General features: G+C 44.4%; 1 protein-coding gene across 5 annotated transcripts in view; it reads right to left on the bottom strand.

Annotated features, from left to right (window-relative positions):
- The window catches only part of IRAK2 (interleukin 1 receptor associated kinase 2), a 60,949-nt gene that overhangs the window by 5,467 nt on the left and 32,347 nt on the right, over window positions 1-23,135 (bottom strand). For 4 of the 5 annotated variants that reach the window (XM_061197265.1, XM_061197261.1, XM_061197263.1 and 1 more), the window contains exons 4-10: window positions 19,778-19,869; window positions 18,090-18,284; window positions 17,943-18,022; window positions 14,841-14,955; window positions 13,211-13,320; window positions 11,017-11,212; window positions 7,725-7,787 (exon numbers count right to left, since the gene is read on the bottom strand). In XM_061197265.1, the coding sequence (XP_061053248.1) occupies window positions 7,725-7,787; window positions 11,017-11,212; window positions 13,211-13,320; window positions 14,841-14,955; window positions 17,943-18,022; window positions 18,090-18,284; window positions 19,778-19,869 (851 nt within the window). The remainder of the gene's footprint in view (window positions 1-7,724; window positions 7,788-11,016; window positions 11,213-13,210; window positions 13,321-14,840; window positions 14,956-17,942; window positions 18,023-18,089; window positions 18,285-19,777; window positions 19,870-23,135) is intronic. The other variant, XM_061197262.1, reaches the window with a different exon arrangement.

Raw genomic sequence — 23,135 nt, 5'->3', positions numbered from 1 at the left:
GGAACAAGTAAAACAGCCAAGAACTGGAGAATTGTTAAACTCCCCCCATGTACAGGGCATTCCATACCACACTCATAAGCCCCGTCAGGCAGGGGCTTAACCTTTCTAGGCCTTGGGTTGCTTCATCAGGAAAATGGGGATAATAGGACTAACACAAAAATTAAATGACATAGTGCATCTAAAGCATAAAGTGTGATAAAGTGTGATACTTGACACAGAATCAACATTCAATAGTCTATTAGTGATAATAATTAATAGTAATAATAGCTATCATTTATATAGTACTTACTACGTGCTGAGCGCTTTACTTACACCAATAATTCATCTTATTAACATTTACAGGAAAAATCTCTCATGATATAAAATAAACATTTTAGGATGTAGGATTCTGACCCATGTATATTTAATAGGAGATGTACTATATATAATATTATGTATATTTTTATATTTTAAATTTTGTATTTACATGTTACAACATTTTATGCTACTTAGAAAGCAGAAATCTGAACTATTCCTAAAACAGAAGATTTGCTGTATAAATAATAATAAATATATTACTATATAAGTATATTTGTAGAGTACAAATTGTATGTTACATATTACATTGCACATGTATATATTTACTTATTTGCAATTTATATAAATATAAACCTACTTATATAAATAGGTTACAAACATATTACTTGTACTGATTAAATATATTAAATATAGGAAATTAATATGTAATATAATTATGTATAATACTGATTGATATAGTATATAGTGCATTAATCTATCATATATTAACATATGAGATGTTAAAAAAATATGAAACATGCTTTTTTTATGTTTGTGGTATATTTATGTAAACACTATAACATTTATATATAAATTTTCCATGTATATTCTACATATATACATATTTATATATAAAATATTGTATACTTTAAACAATATGTTTTATATATATACATATTTGTAATGATATTTCATGGATATACAGTATTTTATATGGTTACACATATAACTATATAAAACATTTTATATAACTATATATAATGTACAAATATATAATATATAATACTTTAAATAACTATATAAAATATTTATACAGAAATATTTCAATACACTTTATATGTTATATGCTACATGCATTATATAAAAATATTGTATAATACATCATGCTATATAAAATGCAAAAATTGAAAATCCATGTTATAAATAATATAAAATATAAATATATATTTAAATATAAATAATATAAACTGTGTGTATATATATACATGCATAGAATAAATACCAGAGGGCAGGGTGTAAAATATTAACAGTAGTCATCTCCAAGAATGATTTCTATTTTCTTTTCTATATTTTCCTATATTTACTAAATGTTCTACAAGCCTGTTTTGCATTTATATTTGGAAAAATAAAAGGGTTTTTTTTTTGTGTGTGTGTGTTTTTAATAAATTTACTTATTTTATTTATTTATTTTTGGCTGCGTTGGGTCTTCGTTGCTGCGCGCGGGCTTTCTCTAGTTGCGGCGAGCGGGGGCTTCTATTCCTTGCCTTGCGTGGGCTTCTCACTGCGGTGGCTTCTCTTGTTGCGGAGCATGGGCTCTAGGCGCACGGGCTTCAGTAGTTGAGCTCGCGGGCTCTACAGCGCAGGCTCAGTAGTTGTGGCGCACGGGCTTAGTTGCTCCGCGGCATGTGGGATCTTCCCGGACCAGGGCTCGAACCCGTGTCCCCTGCGTTTGCAGGCGGATTCTTAACCACTGCGCCACCAGGAAAGCCCTGTGTGTTTGTTTTTAACATCAACAGTTCCTGACCTCCTATAATACGTCCCCATCTGTTAACTATGGCCTTCAGAAACCCCAGATTTTGTGACAATCTGGCCCCTGCAGACCTATCCCATCTCCTCTCCTCCCTCTGTCCTTCTAGCTCACTGTACTCAGCCACTCTGTCTCCTCCTTCTATCTTGGAAGCCCCTAAGCTCATCCTGCCTCAGGGCCTTTGCACTTGTTCTTCCCTCTGTCTAGAATGCCCCTCCCTTGAGCTTTATCATGTCCTGGTCCCTCCCTTCATTTGGGTCTCTGCTCTGGTGTTACCTACACCAAGAAGCTTTCCCTGACCTAAAACAGCCCTCCCCTAACTCTTTCACTCTGTCCCCTAACATTACTTCACATTTCTTCATAGCACTTACCACTGGCCTGGAATTACACATATTTTCATTTACTTAAATATCCTTTGTTCTCCTCCCCTAGAATGAAAGCTCCAGGGCTTCCCTGGTGGCGCAGTGGTTGAGAATCTGCCTGCCAATGCAGGGGACACGGGTTCGAGCTCTGGTCTGGGAGGATCCCACATGCCGCGGAGCAGCTGGGCCCGTGAGCCACAATTATTGAGCCTGCGCGTCTGGAGCCTGTGCTCCGCAACAAGGGAGGCCGCGATAGTGAGAGGCGCGCGCACCGCGATGAAGAGTGGCCCCCGCTTGCCGCAACTAGAGAAAGCCCTCGCACAGAAACGAAGACCCAACACAGCCATACATAAATAAATAAATAAATAAGTAAATAAATAAATAAATAAATAAAATTTTTAAAAAAGAATGAAAGCTCCAGGAGGGCAGGAACTTTAACTTTGTATCCCCAACACCAAGAACAGTACCTGGCAGAGAGTAAGTTCCTCACAAATGTTTTCACATATTGTACAAGCTAATTTATTTTCTGGTTAAGTTTCTTCTTTTTTGTGTAATTTTATTATTTTTAATGGAAGTGATTCATTAAATGTAAAACTAAATTTTTATTGCTCCATACAGCTTTGTATACAAATAGAGTTATAATTCAGAGTAAAATATTATCAGAGATTATCAGACATGGGTTGTGATATTTGCTTCAAAAACAAAACAAAATAGTCCCCACTCTGCCTCAGTTTCCCAATTGAGAAAATGGGCTGTCTAAGGATCCAAAAAATACCTAGACACCTGACACCATCAGTAATTCAATACCTGGAGACTGAAAACCTAAAACTGGCAAGGGGTTCATTTTTAAATGCCCTTTTGCACAATTCTTTCATGTGAGCTCTGCCTTTTTAAATGTTTATCTTTTTAAAAAGTGTAATGGTGGGACATCCCTGGTGGCACAGTGGTTAAGAACCCACCTGCCAATGCAGGGGACAAGGGTTCGAGCCCTGGTCCGGGAAGATCCCACATGCCACGGAGAAACTAAGCCTGTGCGCCACAGCTACTGAGCCTGCACTCTAGAGCCCGTGAGCCACAACTACTGAAGCCCACGTGCCTAGAGGCCGTGCTCTGCAACAAGAGAAGCCACCGCAATGAGAAGCCCGGGCACCGCAACTAAGAGTAGCCCCTGCTCACTGCAACTAGAGAAAACCCACATGCAGCAAAGAAGACCCAACGCAGCCAAAAATAAATAAATAAATAAAATTTATTTTAAAAGTGTAATGGTACTTAAAGTTGACAAATCTGTAAGTAAGAATAGAAGCGTATTATTTACGGATATGGAGGTTACCACCATCTGAAACAAATGAGAAACTGTGCATAGTGATTGCCCTGAAAGAACGGTGTAAGAAGACGCTCCCCACTTGACTACCGCCCATGAAATCCTGGGTCTCACCCAGTAACGGCCGTCACGAGATGCCGTCCTCCATCAAGAACACTCGGAGGCAGAGTGACGGGGAACTTAGTAATGGAGGGACTCAGCAACTCCGCCTGAACCCTGATGAAGCTTAGTACTAAAAGGAGGGCAGTCTGCCGCACTCCTCAGGCTGTGATACAAAATAAAGTACACAGAACCACCTAGACCATGATTCTAATCAAGTCTCAAGGGCTGACAACCAGGGCACAGGAAACAGGGGGAACAGAGAAGTTAAGGATACAACAAGATGCAATCAGAAAAATCCAGCACGTGAGTCTACCACAGAAGTGACCCACTTTATACAAAAATGCAATGCCAGGCAGAAAGAAAGGGGGGGAGGGGCGCAGTGAGAGAACCAAAGTCTTCAGAAACACGTCACCTTGCTTGCATCTGGTTTCAAACGAACCAACTTTAAAAAGCAATTTTTGAGACAATTTGGGACATCTAAATATGAAATGGGTATTAAATGATAATAAGTAATTAAGAAAACTAAATTCTATGGGTGAAATAACAACACCTGGGATTTGCTTGAAAATACACAGACAAAAATGGTTTGGGGGATGCAAAAGAAATAAGAAAAGCATGCTGTTGATAACTGATGGGATGGATGAATGGAGATTCCTTATATTCTTTTCTTTACTTTTGTGTATGTTTGAAATTGTCCATAATAAAAAGGGCTTTTTAAGGAAGTGGGTGTCCCTGAGGGCAGGCCAGGGAAAGAGGCCTGGAGTAGTTGCTAGGTGCTGTTACGTTTTCTAAGCCAAGTATGCAGATTACTTGAATTAAACATTTTAATTAAAGAGAAATTATTCAAAATCAACAATATTATTAAAAACATTTTTTTGTTGTTGTTAAAAACTAAAATAGAAGCAGTTGAAGTTTTAGGGCAAAAGTTAACCCTTCCCCTTATGTCAACTCTCCAAAGGCAACCCCTGCTAATAGTCTGGATTATATTTTTCTAGAGTTTCTGCTATAAAAGTCCACAGTTATAATCACTTTAGTTATATACAATAATTATGATAATTGCAAGCAATCTCCTAAGAGCTATTAAAATAAGAGTAGTAATAATAATAGCTACCACACAGAGTGCTTACTATGTTCTAGTCACTGTTTTAGGTACTTCACATATTATTTAATCTTCACTAAACCCTATCAGGTAGGTACTATTATTAGCCCCAGATAAATAAGAAAATATAAGATACAATTTGTAAATTCATTCATCTATTTATTACCAAAGACGGGATCACACTATATATACTGTTTTGAACTTGCTTTTTCCTCACTTGCAGATATCTCCCTGTCAGAACATATATGTCTTTCTTGTTTTGTTTTTTCTAAAATAAGAATGTTTATGTCAGCTTTATTCAGAATTGCCAAAACCTGGAAACAACCCAGATGTCTAGAAACTGATCAACGGATAAACAAATGGTCGGACATCCATACAACGGAGTATTCCCCAGCAGTACAAGGAATCAACCACTGATACATACAACATGGATGAATCTCAAAGGCAGCACGCTAAGTGGAAGGAGCCCGAAACGAACAGGCACACGCTCTATGATTCCACTTACATGACGCTCCAGAAGAGACGGAACTACACAGACAGAAACTAGATCAGGAGTTGCCAGGGGCTGGAAGGGGGGAAAGGGGATTGACTATAAAGGGACGTGAGGGAATTTTCTGGAATGAAATAAATATTCCATATCTTGATTGTGGTGGTGGTTACCCAATCGTCCACATTTGTCAAAACTCATACCATTTTTGTATACCTCAAAAGTGTGAATTACACCTTGACAGAAATAAGTGCATACGTCCACACTGAGATCCCCACACAAAGGTACCAGCAGCTTTACTTGTACTGGTCAAACGCTGGAAACACCCTACACGTTGTCAACAGGTGAATGGACAAATGGGGGCACATCCACACACTAGAGCATCATTTGGCGTCTAAAGAAATGAACTCCCAACACACACACACAGAGCATGGGTGCATCTCACAAAAACTATGCTGAGTGGGAAAGGCCAGACAATAAAAGGGCACACACACTCTCTATGGTTTCCTTTACAGGAAACTCCAGAAAACAGAAACTTTTGTACAGTTGTACAGTGACAGAAAGCAGACCAACGGCTGCCGGGGACGGCAGGGTGGGGAGGGGTGAGAGGAGGGTGACAAATGAGAAGAGGTAACTTCTGGGGTAGTGGGCATGCTCATTATCTTGACTTGGTGACGAGTTCACAGATAAACACGAATGTCAACATTCATCATATTATACACTTTATCTTCATTATAAGTGTTTACAAACATACTCACAAAGCTTTTTTTATAAATAACTTCATGGTGTTCCATGGTGTGTACGATCATATCGTTATTTTTTTAACCGCCTCCCAATTGATAGATATTTCACTTGTTAGCAATGCTTCACTACCATAGCTAGTGCTACAACGAACATCCTCGTCCCTCTGTCTTTCCTTACTTGTATGCGTTTCCCCAGCGTACAAGTGAAATTGCTGCATCAGAGGATTTTGATGGAAACCACCCAATGGCCTCCAGAAACACTGCAGCCATGAACACTCCCAAGCGTGGAGGAGAGGCCGGCTCCTCCCACCCTGGACCACACTCGGCTGCAGCTTTCATCTCTGACTCGAATTTTAATTATTTGCACAATGAATTATAAGTACCACGACAAGGGATGATGGGAGACCCTATTTGGGTCCAGAAGAAGAGAAAGAAACTAGATTTTAAAAAATTATTTCCTCCATGTTTTTAGAAACCATTTACCAAAAAAGCCTTCTGGAAGGTTTCACCTAAGTGTCTCCAAAGGCTGCTTCCCCTGTGACATTCACCCAGGGAGCCCCACAGGAGTGCTGGGTAATACATCTGAAGAAAACTGTCAGAATATGAGAAATTGTCCCAAACTGCCCCGAACCACATCTGAGCTGACCAAACCAACCTCTCTGCAGTACCGGGGGCCTGGTGCCCAAAAGGGGCAGAGCTCTGGGAATTCAGCAAAGGGACAGGTCGTGACTGGCCGCGTATAGGGGAGGTCTTCAGCTTCCCACCCCAGGGTGAAGGGGATGCCTTTGGAGCCTAGTCACAAAAAAGCCAGCTGCTCCAACGGCCTCAACATCAAGTCAGAAAAGTGCTCCCCTCTCAAATTAGTGAAGAGGATTAGAGCTTGCACAGGGGTCAGAGCTCTGCAGAAAACATGGGTTCAAATCCCAGCTCCACCATCTCGCTGGGGGTCATAAGATAAGTCTCTTCACCTTGGCCTTAGTTTTCTCATCTGTAAAATGGGGATGGTAATAATGATAATAAATCCGTATGGTTGGACTGTCATGAGAATTAAACAGTCAGGAGAGCGTTGGGGTTAAGAACTCAGGATCTGCAGTCCAGCAGATGTGACTCAGAATCTCAACTCTGATACTTAGTAAAGCTGAGATCTCAAGCAAACCTCAGAGCCTGCTCTCCTCACCTGTAGGTGAACAAAATGACTTTATCAATCTCATGGGGATTGAAATGACTTAGAAAGATAATACATGTAAAGTGCCAAACACAGAGTTGGGCCGTGTTGTTATATTTCTGAAATGACACTATACACATGCACACGTATATTTGAATGACAGTTCTTATAAACCTACAAAATGGAAATTATTGTTTTTATTATAGAAACCTAAAAGGGCTGAAATTAACTTTCACCAATTTAAAGACAAACCCTAGGACTTCCCTGGAGGTCCAGCGGTTAAGACTCCAGGCTTCCGCTGTAGGGGGCATGGGTTCGATCCCTGGTTGGGGAACTAAGATCCCACATGCTGCATGACGCGGCCAAAAAATTAAAAAAATAAAGACAAACTCTATATGATTGCCTGACATGCAGAGAGAAGACATGGATTTCCCCTAAACATTCTAAACTTTCTTATCATGAAAAAGTAATTGTTGCCTGGATGGTGAGGGGGGGAAGGTTACAGCTACTTTGCACAGGTACAAATCAAACCCTGGACTGAGGCCTTGTTAGCATCTGTAAAATGGGTACAGTGGAGGCCCCTGCCCTCCCCATCCCTTGACCCCTCATAGCTGTGAGAAAGAAGTGACTGGTTCCCTTACCAAGTAAACTGGGCTCCGGTCCTTGTCCATCGCAGGGATGCCAGTGAGGACCTCAGCTAACACCTGTGAGAACACAGAGTTAGCACGGGTCACACACACAGGCACAAGTTCACACAGGAGCTTCTGGCCAAGAAAGAAGTTTCTTCTCAGGAACAAATTCTGAGCTCCAGGCCTGGCTCTGCCATCTGCCAGCACAGACACTTGCCCAAAATCTGGAACGTGGGATTATCACTAAACACGTCCTCCAACTAAACACACCACCCAGCTACTAGGAGAAGGTTTAAGTTAATTGATAGCAAGGTAGGGAGGATGAAAACCAAATATGTGTGTATAACCATAGGATAGATAGATACACACATACACACACACACACACACACACCTCTCTCTATATAGATATACATATATACATCTATCTGTATACACACATACGTATACATACACACACTATATATACTAAAGATATTTTCATTTAAAACCCATCAGAAATGGTAAGCAGGCACTGCTATGTTAATCTCAAGAAAAGGAGGAATCCATGTGCAGACACCTATTCTAGACAGAAAATCTCGGCAATATCCATAGCACGTTTCATCCACAGGCCTTTATTTACATTATTTGTTCATTAATACATCCACTTAAGAAAGGAGCACAGCCCTGAGCCAGTGTAAGCCACCACAAAATTGACAAACTGTGATTTGTATCTTAATAAATAGGAAACCTGCTTTGAACAGAAATTCAGCAGAGATAACAGCACACTGGCTAAGGGGTCCAGAGTCAGACAGGCCTGGGTTCAAACTCTGACTCTGTTCCTTACATGCTTTGGTGATCTTTGGGCAAGAAACTAAAATCTGGGGACTTCCCTGGCGGTCCAGTGGTTAAGACTCAGCGCTTCCACTGCAGGGGGGTGCGGGTTCGATCCCTGGTCAGGGAACTAAGATCCCGCATGCCGCATCTGAGCCTGTATCCTTATGTGGTACATGGTGATCTAGTGGTTGTAAATATGAGACAGTGGGTACTCCATCTTAGTGTCAAATCTCCCTCCCACAACTTCTCTCAAAGTCAGAATAAGGTCACATTACTGCCGAGAACTCCTCCACCCGGAAAGGGCCTGCAGGGTTACTAACAGACTGGAAGTGGCCAGGAGGGGGCAGCAGAGGGCACCCCTGCAGCTGGCGGAGGAGCCCATGGAAAAGGGACTCCGGCTGGGGTCCTGCCAAGGCAGGAGGGAAGAATAAGAGGAAATAAATAGACAGACATTTCCTCTGCCTCTTCCACATGGCAGGCCCTGTGCCAGGCCTTTTACAGAGGTTACTTAGCGCTCATCAAAAAGAACACTGACCTACTACGGTATAGCACGGAGAACTATATTCAACATTCTGGGATAAACCACAATGGAAAAGAATATAAAAAAGAATGTATATATGTGTATAACTGAGTCACTGTGCTGTACAGCAGAAATGACCATAACGCTGTAAATCAACTATACTTCAATAAAAAAATAAATTAAGAAAAAAAACACACAGAGAAATGCAGTGTTCCCCACAACAAGAACCAAAGTTCAAAATCATACCATCCATCAGTGGTAGGGCTGAGAAAAAGACTGAAGGGAGCCAGTAGGCACTCACTGAATGAAAGAATGAGTGAATAGGAAAGTCAATTGTTACATCAGGAGCTGAGTTAAAAAGTCGAGAGTAAACAGAAATCAGGAGTGAGGGTGTGAAGGTAGGAATAATAACGATAACCACAATAATAATAATCATGTTGACCTATGCAACATACTCTGCTAACCAGTTTATACACGTTATCTTATTAATCTCCATATGTATGAATACCCCCATTTTCCAGAGGACAAAACTGAGGCCCAGAGTTACAGGTGACACCCTAGATCACACAGCTGAAAGTTACTGAGCTGGGACTCAAACCCATGCTCTTAAGCTCTACCCTATAAGTGCCTGGCAGCCTTGGGGTTCAGTTCCACTGGTTCTTAAAGGAGCAGGAGCTTGGGCTGGCCCTGCTGAGCTTCACTGAGCCCCTCGCAGTGGGGCTGATGGGGGCGAGGAGGGGGAGGCGGGAGGGAATTTGGGGACAAGTAAACCAGAAGGGCCGATGGGCTGGGAGACAGAGGGAAGCAGAATCTGGTATGTGGAGGCTGGGCTGAGGGCAGAAAGTGGCTCAGAGGACCGGCATTATTGCGAGAGGCAGATGGACAGACTGTGGTCAAAGAGAGGAAGTGTAGAGTTTAAGGCTGGAGAGGAAGAGAGAAGGCAAGGTCCAAGATGCAGCTGTTGGCTCCTGGCAGAGGTCAGCCAGCGACTGTCACTTTTCTCAGCCAGCATTTCCCAGACTGGGATCCACGGGTCTCTGATGCTTAGAGATACTAAGAAAACAAGGTTCCATAGTCAAGGGAATTTGGGAAACACTGCATACCATTGCTGGGTGGTGGTGAATTCACAATTACCAGATTAAAGGCTATTTACCATATGAAAGGCTCTTGTTAATTTTGTGGTAACTTTTTTTTTCCTGCTTAACCTTACTCAACCCAGCATTTCTCAAACCTATTTAAACACATCAAAACCCTTTAAACACATCAAACCTATTGAGATCTCAGGGAATTGGTGTTCTTTGGAGACTGCTACACTCAGACCATGAACTCCTGGGAGAGGGATTGTGTTTTAGTTACATTTACATTCCAAGTGCCTGACACACAGTACTGATGGACAGCAGTGGTGACAAGGACAGAGGTTGGATGGGTAGATAGATACTGAATGGATGGGTAGCTGTTGGATGAATGGTTGGATAATAACTGGACTGATGGATGGATGGACAGATGGACAAAACAGATGGATGAACAAACAAGAACAGACAATTGGATAGATAATTAGATGGCTGGCTGGATGTGAATCAGGGAAGTCAGGAGGTATCTGTAGCCTATTGGAATCTGGACACTCATGGGGCAGGGGGCCTTTACTTCAAGGGTTGGCAAACTTTTTCTGTAACAGGCTAGATAGTAAATATTTTAGGTTTTGTGAGCCACAAACAATCTCTGTCACATATTCTTTTGATTGTTGTTGTTGCTGTTATTATTCAATCTTTTATAAATGTAAAAACTAGTCTTAATTATAGGCCATAGAAAATAGGCCATTGGGCTGGTTCTGACCTGTGTGCCATAGTTTGCCAACCCCTGCTGTACTTGGTGGAACATTTCTAAGAGCCTCTATTATTTGCTTACAAAGGAGCCATGGGAAGGACAAATGTGTACAGGCCCAGATCTGAACAGAGAAGGAAGCTCTTACTATTCCACAGCCGAATATGTCCACTCGCTTTGTCAGCTGTCCCACCCTGATGAAATCTTCTGGAAGATATGCAGCGGAGGCCTGGAAAAGGCAGGTCTTCATCGCAGTGTATTTTGACTTTTTGTTGACAGGACACCAGTGAGCCATCGAATGAGCCAGCTTGGGGGTGAAGTTTTGGTCTAGCAAAACATTGGAGCTGTGGGAAAGAAGGCAGAGAGAACCCTCTTGTTTTGAGGTAGACAAGAAGAGGTTGCCATGGAGATCCTTTCGGAAAACAGCTTAGTAGTGAGCAGTGCCAGCAAGTTAGGGTCACTAAAGACCCTCAACAAGTTTATAAGCCAGTCCTGATGGGGGGTGGGGATTGGGAGCCCACCTCCACCAGCAAATGGGGATGGAGCTAAGATTAGTCCTGCTGACCCAGAAATGGCATTTGGTGGCCAGAGAGGTGCAGCCATCCTGATCCCCATGGATGTCAGCCCGGATCAACCTCAGCCTGCCAAGCCCAGAGGCTGTGCCGCCTCCATCTCTTCAGAAGCTGCTCCAAACCCCAGCTCTGGCCCAGCTGACTCAAGTCTAAATGTCAGCATCCTTTGGGACTGAACCTGCCCAGATCATGGGGAATAAGAAGAGCAATAAAAATATTCTTGGACCGTGGGAATGAACACTCTCAGAAAGTACTCCACAGGAAAAATTAAAAATTTTTAAAAACTAAGCTTCAAGTATAGAAATATTCAAACTAACCCCAAATGGTTTTTAAAAAGTAGACACAGAGAGCAGTTCTCCTAGGTTCCCTTACCCTGCTGCTCTCCGCTCAAGCGCCCCCTTTCAATAAAGCCTTTGGTTTTGTCATAAAAAGTAGACGCCAATTCCAATATCCACTATTAGGAGTTGTTATGTCAATTATGGGCAAATACCTTCAATGAAAGACTAAGAAGTCATGAAAAATGATGACAGGCAATGTGGGGAAACGTTTACATGTTTAAATCATGGGGAAAAAGAGAATATGAATTGGTAAACAGGTAACGGTGCTATCTTAGGGCTGAGATGTCTGCGTGGGCAGGGGCTGGAAAAAACCCAGAAAAATGGCGGCCAGCTGGTGAGTAAGGGCAGCAGGGCCAGGATGACCACTTGCCCTTTCATTTCCTTTCTTGCTATTACAATTGTTTGTGCAATCAAGTAAAAATCAGGGGGGAGAAAAGAGGAAAGGGCTTCCACTTGCCAAATGGGGAGAGAACTTTGGGGAAGTATGAATTCTACGGTTTCGAGGTCAGTTTTGCCAGATCTTCTGGAATCCCTCTCTGTGCTTCCAGTGTTGGGAGCACGTTACTGATATGCTGGGGTACACACCTAACTTGCATCACAGTATCTGTGACAACAGATGCACAAGCAAGAACGGGTCTCCAGGACTTCCCTGGTGGCGCAGTGGTTAAGAATCCGCCTGCCAATGCAGGGGACACGGGTTCGAGCCCTGGTCCGGGAAGATCCCACATGCCGCGGAGCAACTGAGCCCGTGAGCCACAACTACTGAGCCTGTGCTCTAGAGCCCGCGAGCGACAACTACTGAGCCCACGAGCCACAACTACTGAGCCTGCATGCCACAACTACTGAAGCCCTCACTCCTAGAGCCCGTGCTCCGCAACAAGAGAAGCCACCACAACGAGAAGCCCGCGCACCGCAACGAAGAGTAGCCCCCGCTCGCCGCAACCAGAGAAAGCCCGCGTGCAGCAACGAAGACCCAACGCAGCCAAAAATTAATTAATTAATTTAAAAAAAAAAAAGAACGGGTCTCCGCAAAGACCCTGAGCAAGGAGCTCCAAAGCCCAGGGAGCCTGGCAGACATGGCCCACAGCTCAAGGACCTGATCCAGACCAGCTGCTGGAGGGGAAGTGAAATACAGCAGGGGAATGGAGGGCTTGTTGGGGAAATACCAACAAGCTTTTGGGGGAAATACCTTTGTTAGGGAAAGACAAACGTGGAGACAGGCAGTTCATGCTGACAGCAATTAGAGACAGAGTACAACCCAGAAACACTGATGTTTGAGGGTATAACAAAGAAAGAAGAGCCCCAAGAGAGGCAAGGAAGGGAGAGAAAGTGAAAGAGAAGAGAGACAGAGGAAGAGGAATGGGACCCAGGAGTGTGCGCCATCTCATCCCTGTAGCCCAGCCCTGGGCGGGGCCCAGCCCACCTCTCTCACCTCTTGACGTTGCCATGGATGATCTCCAGGCCATGCAGATGCTCCACGGCATGAAGCAGCCCTGAGCAGATGATGACACGCTGGGGCCAGGGGAGGGGGTCCGAGCCACCCTAAGAGAAAGAAAAGGAGGAGAAAACACTCACACATATGCCTTTGTAAAGTCCTAATGGCAGGGTCCTGGTCTCCTGTCTCTCCTCCAGCCCTCATGTCCTCTGCAACAGGGCTCGGCCAGCATGGTTTACTGGCAGGGTACCGGTTTTGACATCAGACACATCTAGGTATAAATCCCAGCTCAGACATGCACTAGCTGTGTGACTTCGGAAAAGACACTCAACGTCTCTGAGCCTCTGCTTCTTCAGATATAAAATAGAAATGTTAATCCCTATGCTTTAGGGTTGTTGTAAGGATTCAAAGGAGTGAATGGTATGCCCCTAGCATAGTGCCTGTTACACAGTGGGTGCTCAAAAAACAGAAGTTATTTTTATCATGACTATCATGTGGCAGCTCTGGAATTCTTCTCTAGGAGGGGCTGGTTGGGAGAGGAGCTAGGGAGCTTGTGTTGGCACACACATGGGCTGATTTTATAAGTATTTGGGGAGATCTCACAAGAGCTGATGGGGATTATCGGTGGTCTAAAGCCCCCTACCTTCCCCTACCTGCCACTGAATGTCCAAGCAAAATCACCTCTTATTTTTTAGGTCGTCTCTTAGGTCCCACATCCTCTAAGAACTGGCCTTGCTAATGGATTTCTTCTAAAAAACTCTGGAATCTGGAGCCACACAAACCCAGTTTAAACTCTAGCCCTGATACGTGTCAGCTGTGTTCCTTTGGGTAAGTCACTTTGCCTCTCTGTGCCAGAGACTCCTCTTTTTGAAAATGGGGGAAACCTCTAGGGCTGTGGCAAGGTCCGAAGGAGATGTGTAAAGCCATTACCAAGGTGTCTTGCACACAGTGAGAGTTCAGCAAAGCTACCAATCATTATTATACCATGAATAACTGCTTTGTCTGGTCCCTGCCAAGGGAAGCAATAATTCTGTTGCAGAATGACTTTTTACCCTCTGTTTGGGGATTTTATGGGAAGGAGGTTTGTCTTAAAAATGGTAATTTTAATAGATACAGCACTCACATAGTATGACCTGCAAAAGGTCAAAAGGGTGTGGAGTAAAAGTTTCTCTCCCAACCTATGCTCCATCTACATAGTTCTCCCCAGAGGCAGTCAAGGTACCAGTTTCTTGTATCTTTCCAGAAATATTCCATAAATTCATGAGCAAATAGGAATTAACTAGAATAGCATTTTTTAATAAAAATTTGCCTCCACTTTCCATACTCTGTTAATTCTTCTTCTTGTCCTATTGCATTGGCTAGTACCTTCAGAACAATGTTGAATAATATAGCACTATGAGGTACCTTTGTCTTGCTCTTGACTTAAATGCCTCTTGTCAAAAAACGTTTTAAATAGGTTTTTACCTGAAGATGTTTAGCCATATCTTACCTATCTTGGCCCACCTTCTCTTCTCGAAGGGTCTCTCGAAGGCCCCTTTCCCCTCTGGACTCCTAAAAGTCCTCAACCCTTGATTCTCCAACTGGGTACTGCCTAATCCTGTTCTTTGACCATGACCGAGCCCCTTACCTGACCCTGGAGTCTGTCCTGTAAAGAACCATTTGCCATGTACGGGTAAATCAAGCTGTAAAACTGTTTTCCAGTGCAGAGGCCCAGCAGAGGTAAGACATTGGGGTGGCAGCATCTGAAATCAGACATCAGTACAGGGATGAGGAGTCAGACAGAAAGAATAATCAAAGACTGCTCCATTTCCTACCTCCTAAACCTCTTCTGCCCTCTCCACCCCCTGAGGCCACCAGTAACCTCCCAGGTACTAAATGCTCTAAACCCTGAGAGCCCAGCAACAGGGTAGAGATGACAACTGCATGCCCTCAAGGAGCTTAAAATCAAGTAACTCAAAGTACATGACACCCTAACCACCCGTCTTCCAGAAACAGAGGCTTAGAGGTTAAGGAACTTGCCCAAGGTCACAACTAGCAAACACTGAAGCCAGGACCAGATAGCAGGTCTGTTTGACTCCCAGGACTCAGTTTCTTCCCTGAAATCCTCTTCTAGTGGGTTCCGAGTCACTGTTCCCTCTTGACCCTCCTCCTACCTCTCTGACTGCTCTTTCTTGGCCTTTTCCACTAAGACCCTCCTCCTTTGCCTTCCCCTGAAACTTGAATCTCCCTGGTTGGGCTCATTATCTTGTTTTATAAGCTTCTCCACCAGGAATCTCTCACCTCTCTGAGGAACGCCCCCAAATCTCTCATCTCCAGGCACATCCCACACACCAGAACTGACTGTCAAATTGCATCCCAATGTTCCAGGTGAACAACCTAGACTCAACAAGTTCCAAACCTGCTTCTCTGCCCACAGTTATTTTCTCAAGCAAGGGCACCACCATCCATCCAGTTTCCTAGAAACCTCCTTACCTCCCCCATCTAATTAGTCACCACTTACTGTCATAAATAGCATTCAATACAGCCCCTTCATTCTCCCCTCCTCTGCCTTGGGTCTGACCCCAATGAACTCTCCCCAGCACTGTTGCAACGGCCTCCTGCCTGATCCCTTGGCCCCCCTCCACTCCCCCCAGGCCATCCTACTGCACAAGTTTCACACTCAGTAGAGTTATTTACACTTCACTCTCCCCACTGGACCATAAACTTCCCCAAGGCAGGGGCTGTGTATTCTTCATGTCTGCACTCCCTAGAACAAAGAAAGGCCCTGACTGACGACTCACGTTTGCCAAATCAATGAATGAAGGAGTGACTACCGACTCCAGGAAGGCACTACGCCAAGGTGGAAAGGGAATCAGATGTCCCGTTTCCATTTAGTGTGTGTGTGTGCGGATAAGTATGTGTGTATATATATGCGTGTGCACGCGCGTGCGTGCGTGTGTAGTCGTGCATATGTATGAAGAGAGAAAGGATTAAAGAAAATATATCAAAATCTGAATACCGTAGTAGTTACTTATAGGTGCTACGGAAAATTGGTGATTTCTATTTTCCTCTTTATAATTTTCTTTATTTCTTAAAATACTCCACAATCATCACACACTGCCCAAGGCTACACACTGGCAGAGGAACTCAGACAGTGACTTGCCAGGTTGAACGACAACTGGTGTCCAGCACATTGCAGGGGTCCAGTATGTGTGTGTTCAATCCATCAGGCAATGACGGCAGAGCCAAGATAAATGTCCAGGTATCCAAATGTCCTCCCCCTCTATTTCCCAGTCCCCCCTACCAAGCTCTGTGATGGGGAGGCTCACTTTACTTCTCCAGCCTCAGTTTCCTCATCTGTAAAATGCAGGTCTGAGGATGACTTCTTTTTTTTTTTTTTTTTTTAATTTATTTATTTTATTTATTTTATTTTTGGCTGCGGTGGGCCTTCACTGCTGTACGCGGGCTTTCTCTAATTGCGGCGAGTTGGGGCTACTCTTTGTTGTGGTGCATGGGCTTCTTATTGTGGTGGCTTCTCTTGTTGCGGAGCACAGGCTCTAGGTGCACAGGCTCAGTAGTTGTGGTGCATGGGCTTCATTGCTCCGCGGCATGTGGGATCTTCCCGGCTCAGGGCTCGAACCCGTGTCCCCTGCATTGGTAGACGGATTCTTAACCACTGCGCCACCAGGGAAGCCCCCTGAGGATGACTTCTGAAGGTCCTTACTGCTCAAAACCAGAGGTAAGCAAAAGTTCTCTATAAAGTAAATACTAGCCATTGCAGGCCATCTGGCCTCTGCTGCAGGATCACGCAAAGCAGCCACAGACGACACAGAAATAAATGAGCGTGGTTGGGTTCCAACAAAACCCTCATTAAAGACACTGACATCTGAATTTCATATACTTTTCATGTGTCATGAAATAATCTTTTTATTTTGTTCAACCCTTTTTGCTAAAAATTAATTTATTTTTGGCTGCGTTGTATCTTCGTTGCTGCGCGCAGGCTTTCCCTAGTTTTGGTGAGCGGGGGCTACTCTTCGTTGTGGTGCGCGTGCTTCCCACTGCAGTGGCTTCTCTTGTTGCGGAGCACAGGCTCTCGAGCACAGGCTCGGTAGTTGTGACATACGGGTCTAGTTGCTCGGCAGCATGTGGGATCTTCCAGGACCAGGGTTCAAACCCGTGTCCCCTGCATTGGCAGGCGGATTCTCAACCACTGTGCCACCAGGGAAGTCCCTGTTCAACCCTTTAAAAACGTAAAATCCATTCCTAGCTCTCAGGCCATAAAAACACAGGCTGGGCCAGATTGAGCCTGTGGGTCATCATTTGCCATTAGAGTTGGAATCAGTAAGTTTCTGTCCATCTCAAAAAATGGGATAAAAACAGATTATCCACCCCGCCTCCCCGGAAGGAAGGAGTTGAGCCAAGTGAGCCAAGGTTCTTTTCTAATTCTAATCCATGCATACAGTGGCTACAGAGAAAAAGCATGGCCCGTGCAGCCAGACCAACCAAACACATTCCAGCTCTGCCACCTACTAGCTGTGTGATCTTGGACAAGACACTTAACGTCTCTGTGCCTCAATTTGCCCATGTGTAAAATAATGTGATAATAGTAGCCATGTTACAGGGGTCTTGTGAGGATTAAATGAGTTTACATAAAGAGAATGCTTAAAACGTGCCTGCCACATAGGAAGCACTATATACAGGTTAGCGGTCATCACTATCAAACAAAGTATTTTCCAAAGGGGAGGCTTACCTACGACAAATTTGTACCTCTGCCTGGAAGAAGTTTTCAATTGATCCTGGACCTGAACAGGCCATCTGTGGGAAAAGACACTGAAACATGAAAATCTAGCCTCACCATGTAGTCTCCACCCCTTACTGGAAACCAAGAACTGCCCACCTCTCTGAGCTTCTTGAAGACGAATGGAGTGCCGAGCCTTTGCCCTCTGTAGATGTCAGCAAAGGTCCCCTCACTGATTTTGTGGTTTGGGTTGAAGTTATCAGTTGCCTGGACCACGTCCACCTCGCTCCAGAAAAGGCTGTCATCAGCTAGGCTCAAAAGTGTCTCCTGTTTAGGAATGGAGGTGCTAAAATCCTGGGAATTCAGAGAGAAGAGACTGAGATTAATATGGAATTAATATGGAAAATACTATTTTCCCTACTACCTCAGGGACTCTTAGAACAGCAGAGCTGAGGGGTGAAGGGGATCATCTCATCCAGTGAGGAGGGATGGCAAAAAGGACAGATCCCAGCTCTGCTTCTAACTTGCTCCGTGACCTTGGACAAGTTACTTAACCTCTCTGAGCCTTCATTTCCTCATCAGCAAAAATAAAGATAACCATAAAACCCTGGAGGGTAATTTTGAAGATTAACTAAAATGTGAGTATTCCCGGCCCATGGTGGAGGTTTCCTTTTTTTTTTTTTTTTTTTTCCCAGTTTACAAAAGTGAGCACCAAGGGGGTCAAAGAACTGAAGTGAGTTTACACAGCTGGTCAATGGCTGGGCTTGTGCCCCCGGTCCTGCACACGGTATACATGCCGGGAAGCAGGACACAGGTTCACATAACCTGCGTAAGCCTAAGAAAAGCAGCTCTGCATCAATCCCTTTTCTTCTTAAAAATAGCTGTACATAAACTTCCATTTTTTTAAGTTATATGTGCTCTTATAAACAGTTTTAGATAATTAGAGGGGGGCTAATTATACATGATCTCATTATCCACTTAACTGCTATTAAAGTTTAGTGTAATTCTTGCCAGTTAGATACACGAGAATTTATTTTTAAAAATTGGGACCATGCCGCACCCACCGTTTTGATTTCCAGTGTTTTCTCTAAACGTTATACCATGATCATTCTTCCAATTACTAAATCATCTTTGAAAATGATTAATTATTAAAAAATAAATAAGCCTGCTTAAGTGACAGTCCCTTTTATGGAAGAGCTCCACTAACCAGACCCATGTAGCACTGGCTTCCCCGCCAGGCACTCTGCCCAAGACACTTTTAGGGGCCCAAGAAAACATCTTAATGTAATTTCTTTCGAAGTCTGATGAACAAAAATGAACTTCTCAAGTTGAAGAAAATGTTTTAATTTTTAATCCAACTTGGATTATGTTCATCTTTATACTGTTGCAGTCGTAAAATATAATTTTAAGTAATATTTTTAAATGAAAGAAAGGGCCTAGAAAGGCAAAAATGCTTAAGATTTACAGAAGTCACTTGTGACCCTGGACCCAAATCATTAAAAATTCAGGATAACTCTGATATATTTTGTGTTGAAAAAAGGTTGAAGGAGAGGCATTTTGACTACTGCAACCAAGCTATTTTGGGAGGAGGCAGATGTCAATTATCAGCTCTCATTTAAATACAAATAATGGAAAAGCTCATTAAAAACTAGAGTGCACCCTCTCCCCGCGCCTGATTTATTGAGGGCCAGCACTTAGAGTCTTAGAAGCTCAGAGTAATTCGATGGGCCTCGTTTCTCCCCTTCACCCTGACCCCTAACCCCCAAACTGGTCTCGAGGAATAAACACATTGCATTTTTGCGAGAGGGTCACAGCTGGGGGCTACTGCTCGGGGGTGGAGGATTTACCTTTGAATCAGATGAGGCGGGCAGGTCGGTTTTTACGGAAGGAGAGGCATCTTCAGCAGGGCCCCGGAGGCTGGCTCTGGCTGGAGCAGGCCCTGGAAAGGAGGGACGGTGGGTCAGGCCACAGCCACTGGAGGAAGGAGGGGCGGGTCCCGGCCTGGTCCCCAGACCCAGTCAGTCTCTCATTCACTCCACAAACATTTACTGTCAATGATGACAGCTGCCATTTCCTGACACCACAGGCGTCAGCCTACCCGCTGCTCGAGCGTTACCCCGTGGAAGCCTTATGACAGCCCTGTGGGTTGGTCCTATACAAAGTCCCCGTGTGACAGGTGGAGAAAGGGAAGCACTGGAGGTGGCCACTTGCCCAGGGCCACGCTGACAGTAAGTGGCAGAGTCAGCCTTTAAATGGAGATCCTTGGGCCTTCTAACCCCTACACTGTCCCACCTCCCACAAAAGCAGCAGAGAAGGACACAGGTGCATTAGCTACAGAGCCCGCCTTCCATAAACCTCCATGGCAGCAGGAATGGCAATAACCAGCCTCCCAGGGCAGAGGCAGGAGAAGCCTGCTTTAGTGGGTTGGGAGATCAAGGAGGGCTTCACAGAGGAAGGAACACTTGACCTGAGCTTCAAAAAGGGGAAAACATTTGCAACAAGTAGCTATGATGTAGGGAGGGCACCGAGGCCGTGGAACCGGCCCACAAAGAGGTGTGGCAGCAGGAAAGCCCAGGCGTGTGGTAAACATTCCGGGCACGCTTAGTTAGCAAACACTGACAGCAGTCCCAATGCTTCCCTGAGCTAACTCATTTCACGCTCATAATAGCCCCAGGAGATAGATGCCAGTATCATCTACTCTTTACAGGTGGTGAAACTAAGGCACGGAGGGGTGACCCAACCTTTCCAAGGGCACCCAGTCAGTGGCTCCAGAGTCTGTGCTCTTAATCCCTTAGTGAATGTAGAAGATTCACAAGAGAGGTGGCTTGAAGAGTAAGTAGTTCAGGGTCAGGGAAAAGTCAGGTTAAAGAGGGTGACATGTCTTCACCAGGCACCACGTGAAGATTAATCTGAAGACTAATGGGGCAGTCTGGGGTCTGCAGGTCAGAGCAGGTGCAGGCCGGGAACAAGACAGGCCACGTAGCTGACCCACATGAAAGTGGACCTTGACCAGAAGCCTGAAGCTTCAGATGTCACTGTTGGAAATACCCAAGTGGCCCTACTGCAGGGCTGGCCTCTGAGTAAGAGGGGGCCGGCCCTTCCAAGGGAAACTGACTTTGACCCGAGGGTTGCTGGCCAAATCCACCTGTTTCAAGTATTTCTGGCTTACTTCATCAAGAAAGGAGTGATTAATGTGGACCTTTGACCATAAAAAAAATTAATTCAGAATACTGAAAATAGCACCATGGTGAAACTAGAATCAGCCTTCCAAAACTATTAACCAAGGCAGCTGATAAAACAAAACTCACCTGATAGAAAGCCTGAGGCTCTTTCATCCTCTCAGAGGAGGGGCCACCCTAAGCCTCTCTCCCTGCGTTGTCTGCTGCTTCTAGAGTCTTTTGTTTGTTTGTTTTCTTTTTTCCACATTTTCCAGCATTGGCGATATTTGAAAGGACTACACTTGAGAAGGTACCATGCTGGTACACCCACACTGCACCAGGAACCCCCAGAATGGGGTACTAACAATAAACACCTCTCCCCAAAATACACAGGTGCGCACACACATTCACACACACCCTCTTTGTCTCTCAGTGCACTACAACTTAAACTGACCTGTGGACTTCCTTGGTGGCGCAGTGGTTAAGAATCCGCCTGTCAATGCAGGGGGACACGGGTTCGATCTCTGATCTGGGAAGATCCCACATGCTGCGTAGCAACTAAACCCGTGCGCCACAACTACTGAGCCCACATGCCGCAACTACTGAAGCCCGCGTGCCTAGAGCCCAGAGCTCCGCAACAAGAGAGGCCACCGCAATGAGAAGCCCGTGCACTGCAACGAAGAGTAGCCCCCGCTCGCCGCCACTAGAGAAAGCCCGCACACAGCAACAAAGACCCAACTCAGCCAAAAAAATTTTTTAAATATATAAACTGAGCTTCAGGGTAAGAGCTATAGCTCAGACACGGGAATTAAACCTTTGGCAAAAAAAGGAAAAAATAAAACCAGAATAAATGGATAAAGAAGATGTGGCATATTTATACAACGAAATATTACTCAGCCATTAAAAAAAAAATGAAATAATGCCATTTGCAGCAACATGAATGGACCTAGAGATTATCATACTAAGTGAAGTAAGCCAGGCAGACAAATAGCATATATCACTTACATGTAGAATCTAAAAAAAAAATGATACAAATGAACTTACATACAAAACAGCAATAGACCCACAGACATAGAAAACAAACTTATGGTTACCAAAGGGGAAAGGGTGAGGGAGAGATAAATTAGGAGTTTGGGATTAACAGATACACCCTACTATATATAAAATAGATAACCAACAAGGATCTACTGTATAGCCCAGGGAACTATACTCAATATTTTGTAATAACCTGTAGGGAAAAGAATCTGAAAAAGAATATATATATATATATATATATATATATATATATATATAACTGAATCACTTTGCTGTATACCTGAAACCAACACAACATTGTAAATCAACTATACTTCAATTAAAAAAACAAAAAGGTAAAATAAAAAACAAAATAAATAAAACCAGCAACGTGCTACAGACCAGCTGGCAGCCCTGTAACCGACCAGAGCCCAGCTGTTCACTTAAATCCATCCGCGCATCCGCATGCACCCAGGCCGCGCTTCCCAAGGCTGCTCCCACCCTGACTCCCCACCCCTGGTGACTGGGTGCGGAGGGGAGACTGCCTTGCAGTAAGGCTCCTGGCCACTGCTGCTCCAGTGGTGGAGGCCTCCGCCCTTGCCCTGCCTTCTCTTGGGCTCGGCTCGATACCCTTGGCCTGAGTGACCCAAACTGTGGTCACAGTCATCCATCTCCTAGGTGATGGCTGTGTGTCTGTGCTGCTCCACAATGAGTTACTTGATGTTTTCTTTCAATCCACTCCAGTTCACGTATTACATATTCAGCCTTGAAATCCCTAGTTTTTGCGCATGTGATATATTCTCTAACACCCGTGTTCCATGTACCACTGGGGACAGAGTCTCTACACTCTGGGAACCGCTGTTCCAGGCCACCTTGACTTCCCTCCTGCTTCTTTCCTGGAGTTCTGCTCTATCTGCTCTCCCCGCCTCGGGGCTGACCTCAGAGCAGGCTGCACACACGGTCCCTCATCCTCTCGCACTGCCCAGCTAGGCCAAGGTCAGCGCTGGCCTCACCCAGCCATGATTCTCTGGTC

The sequence above is a fragment of the Eubalaena glacialis genome, chromosome 7, assembly GCF_028564815.1.
Source record: "Eubalaena glacialis isolate mEubGla1 chromosome 7, mEubGla1.1.hap2.+ XY, whole genome shotgun sequence".
Lineage (NCBI taxonomy): Eukaryota > Metazoa > Chordata > Mammalia > Artiodactyla > Balaenidae > Eubalaena > Eubalaena glacialis.
This window is presented reverse-complemented; position numbering and strand designations above follow the sequence as displayed.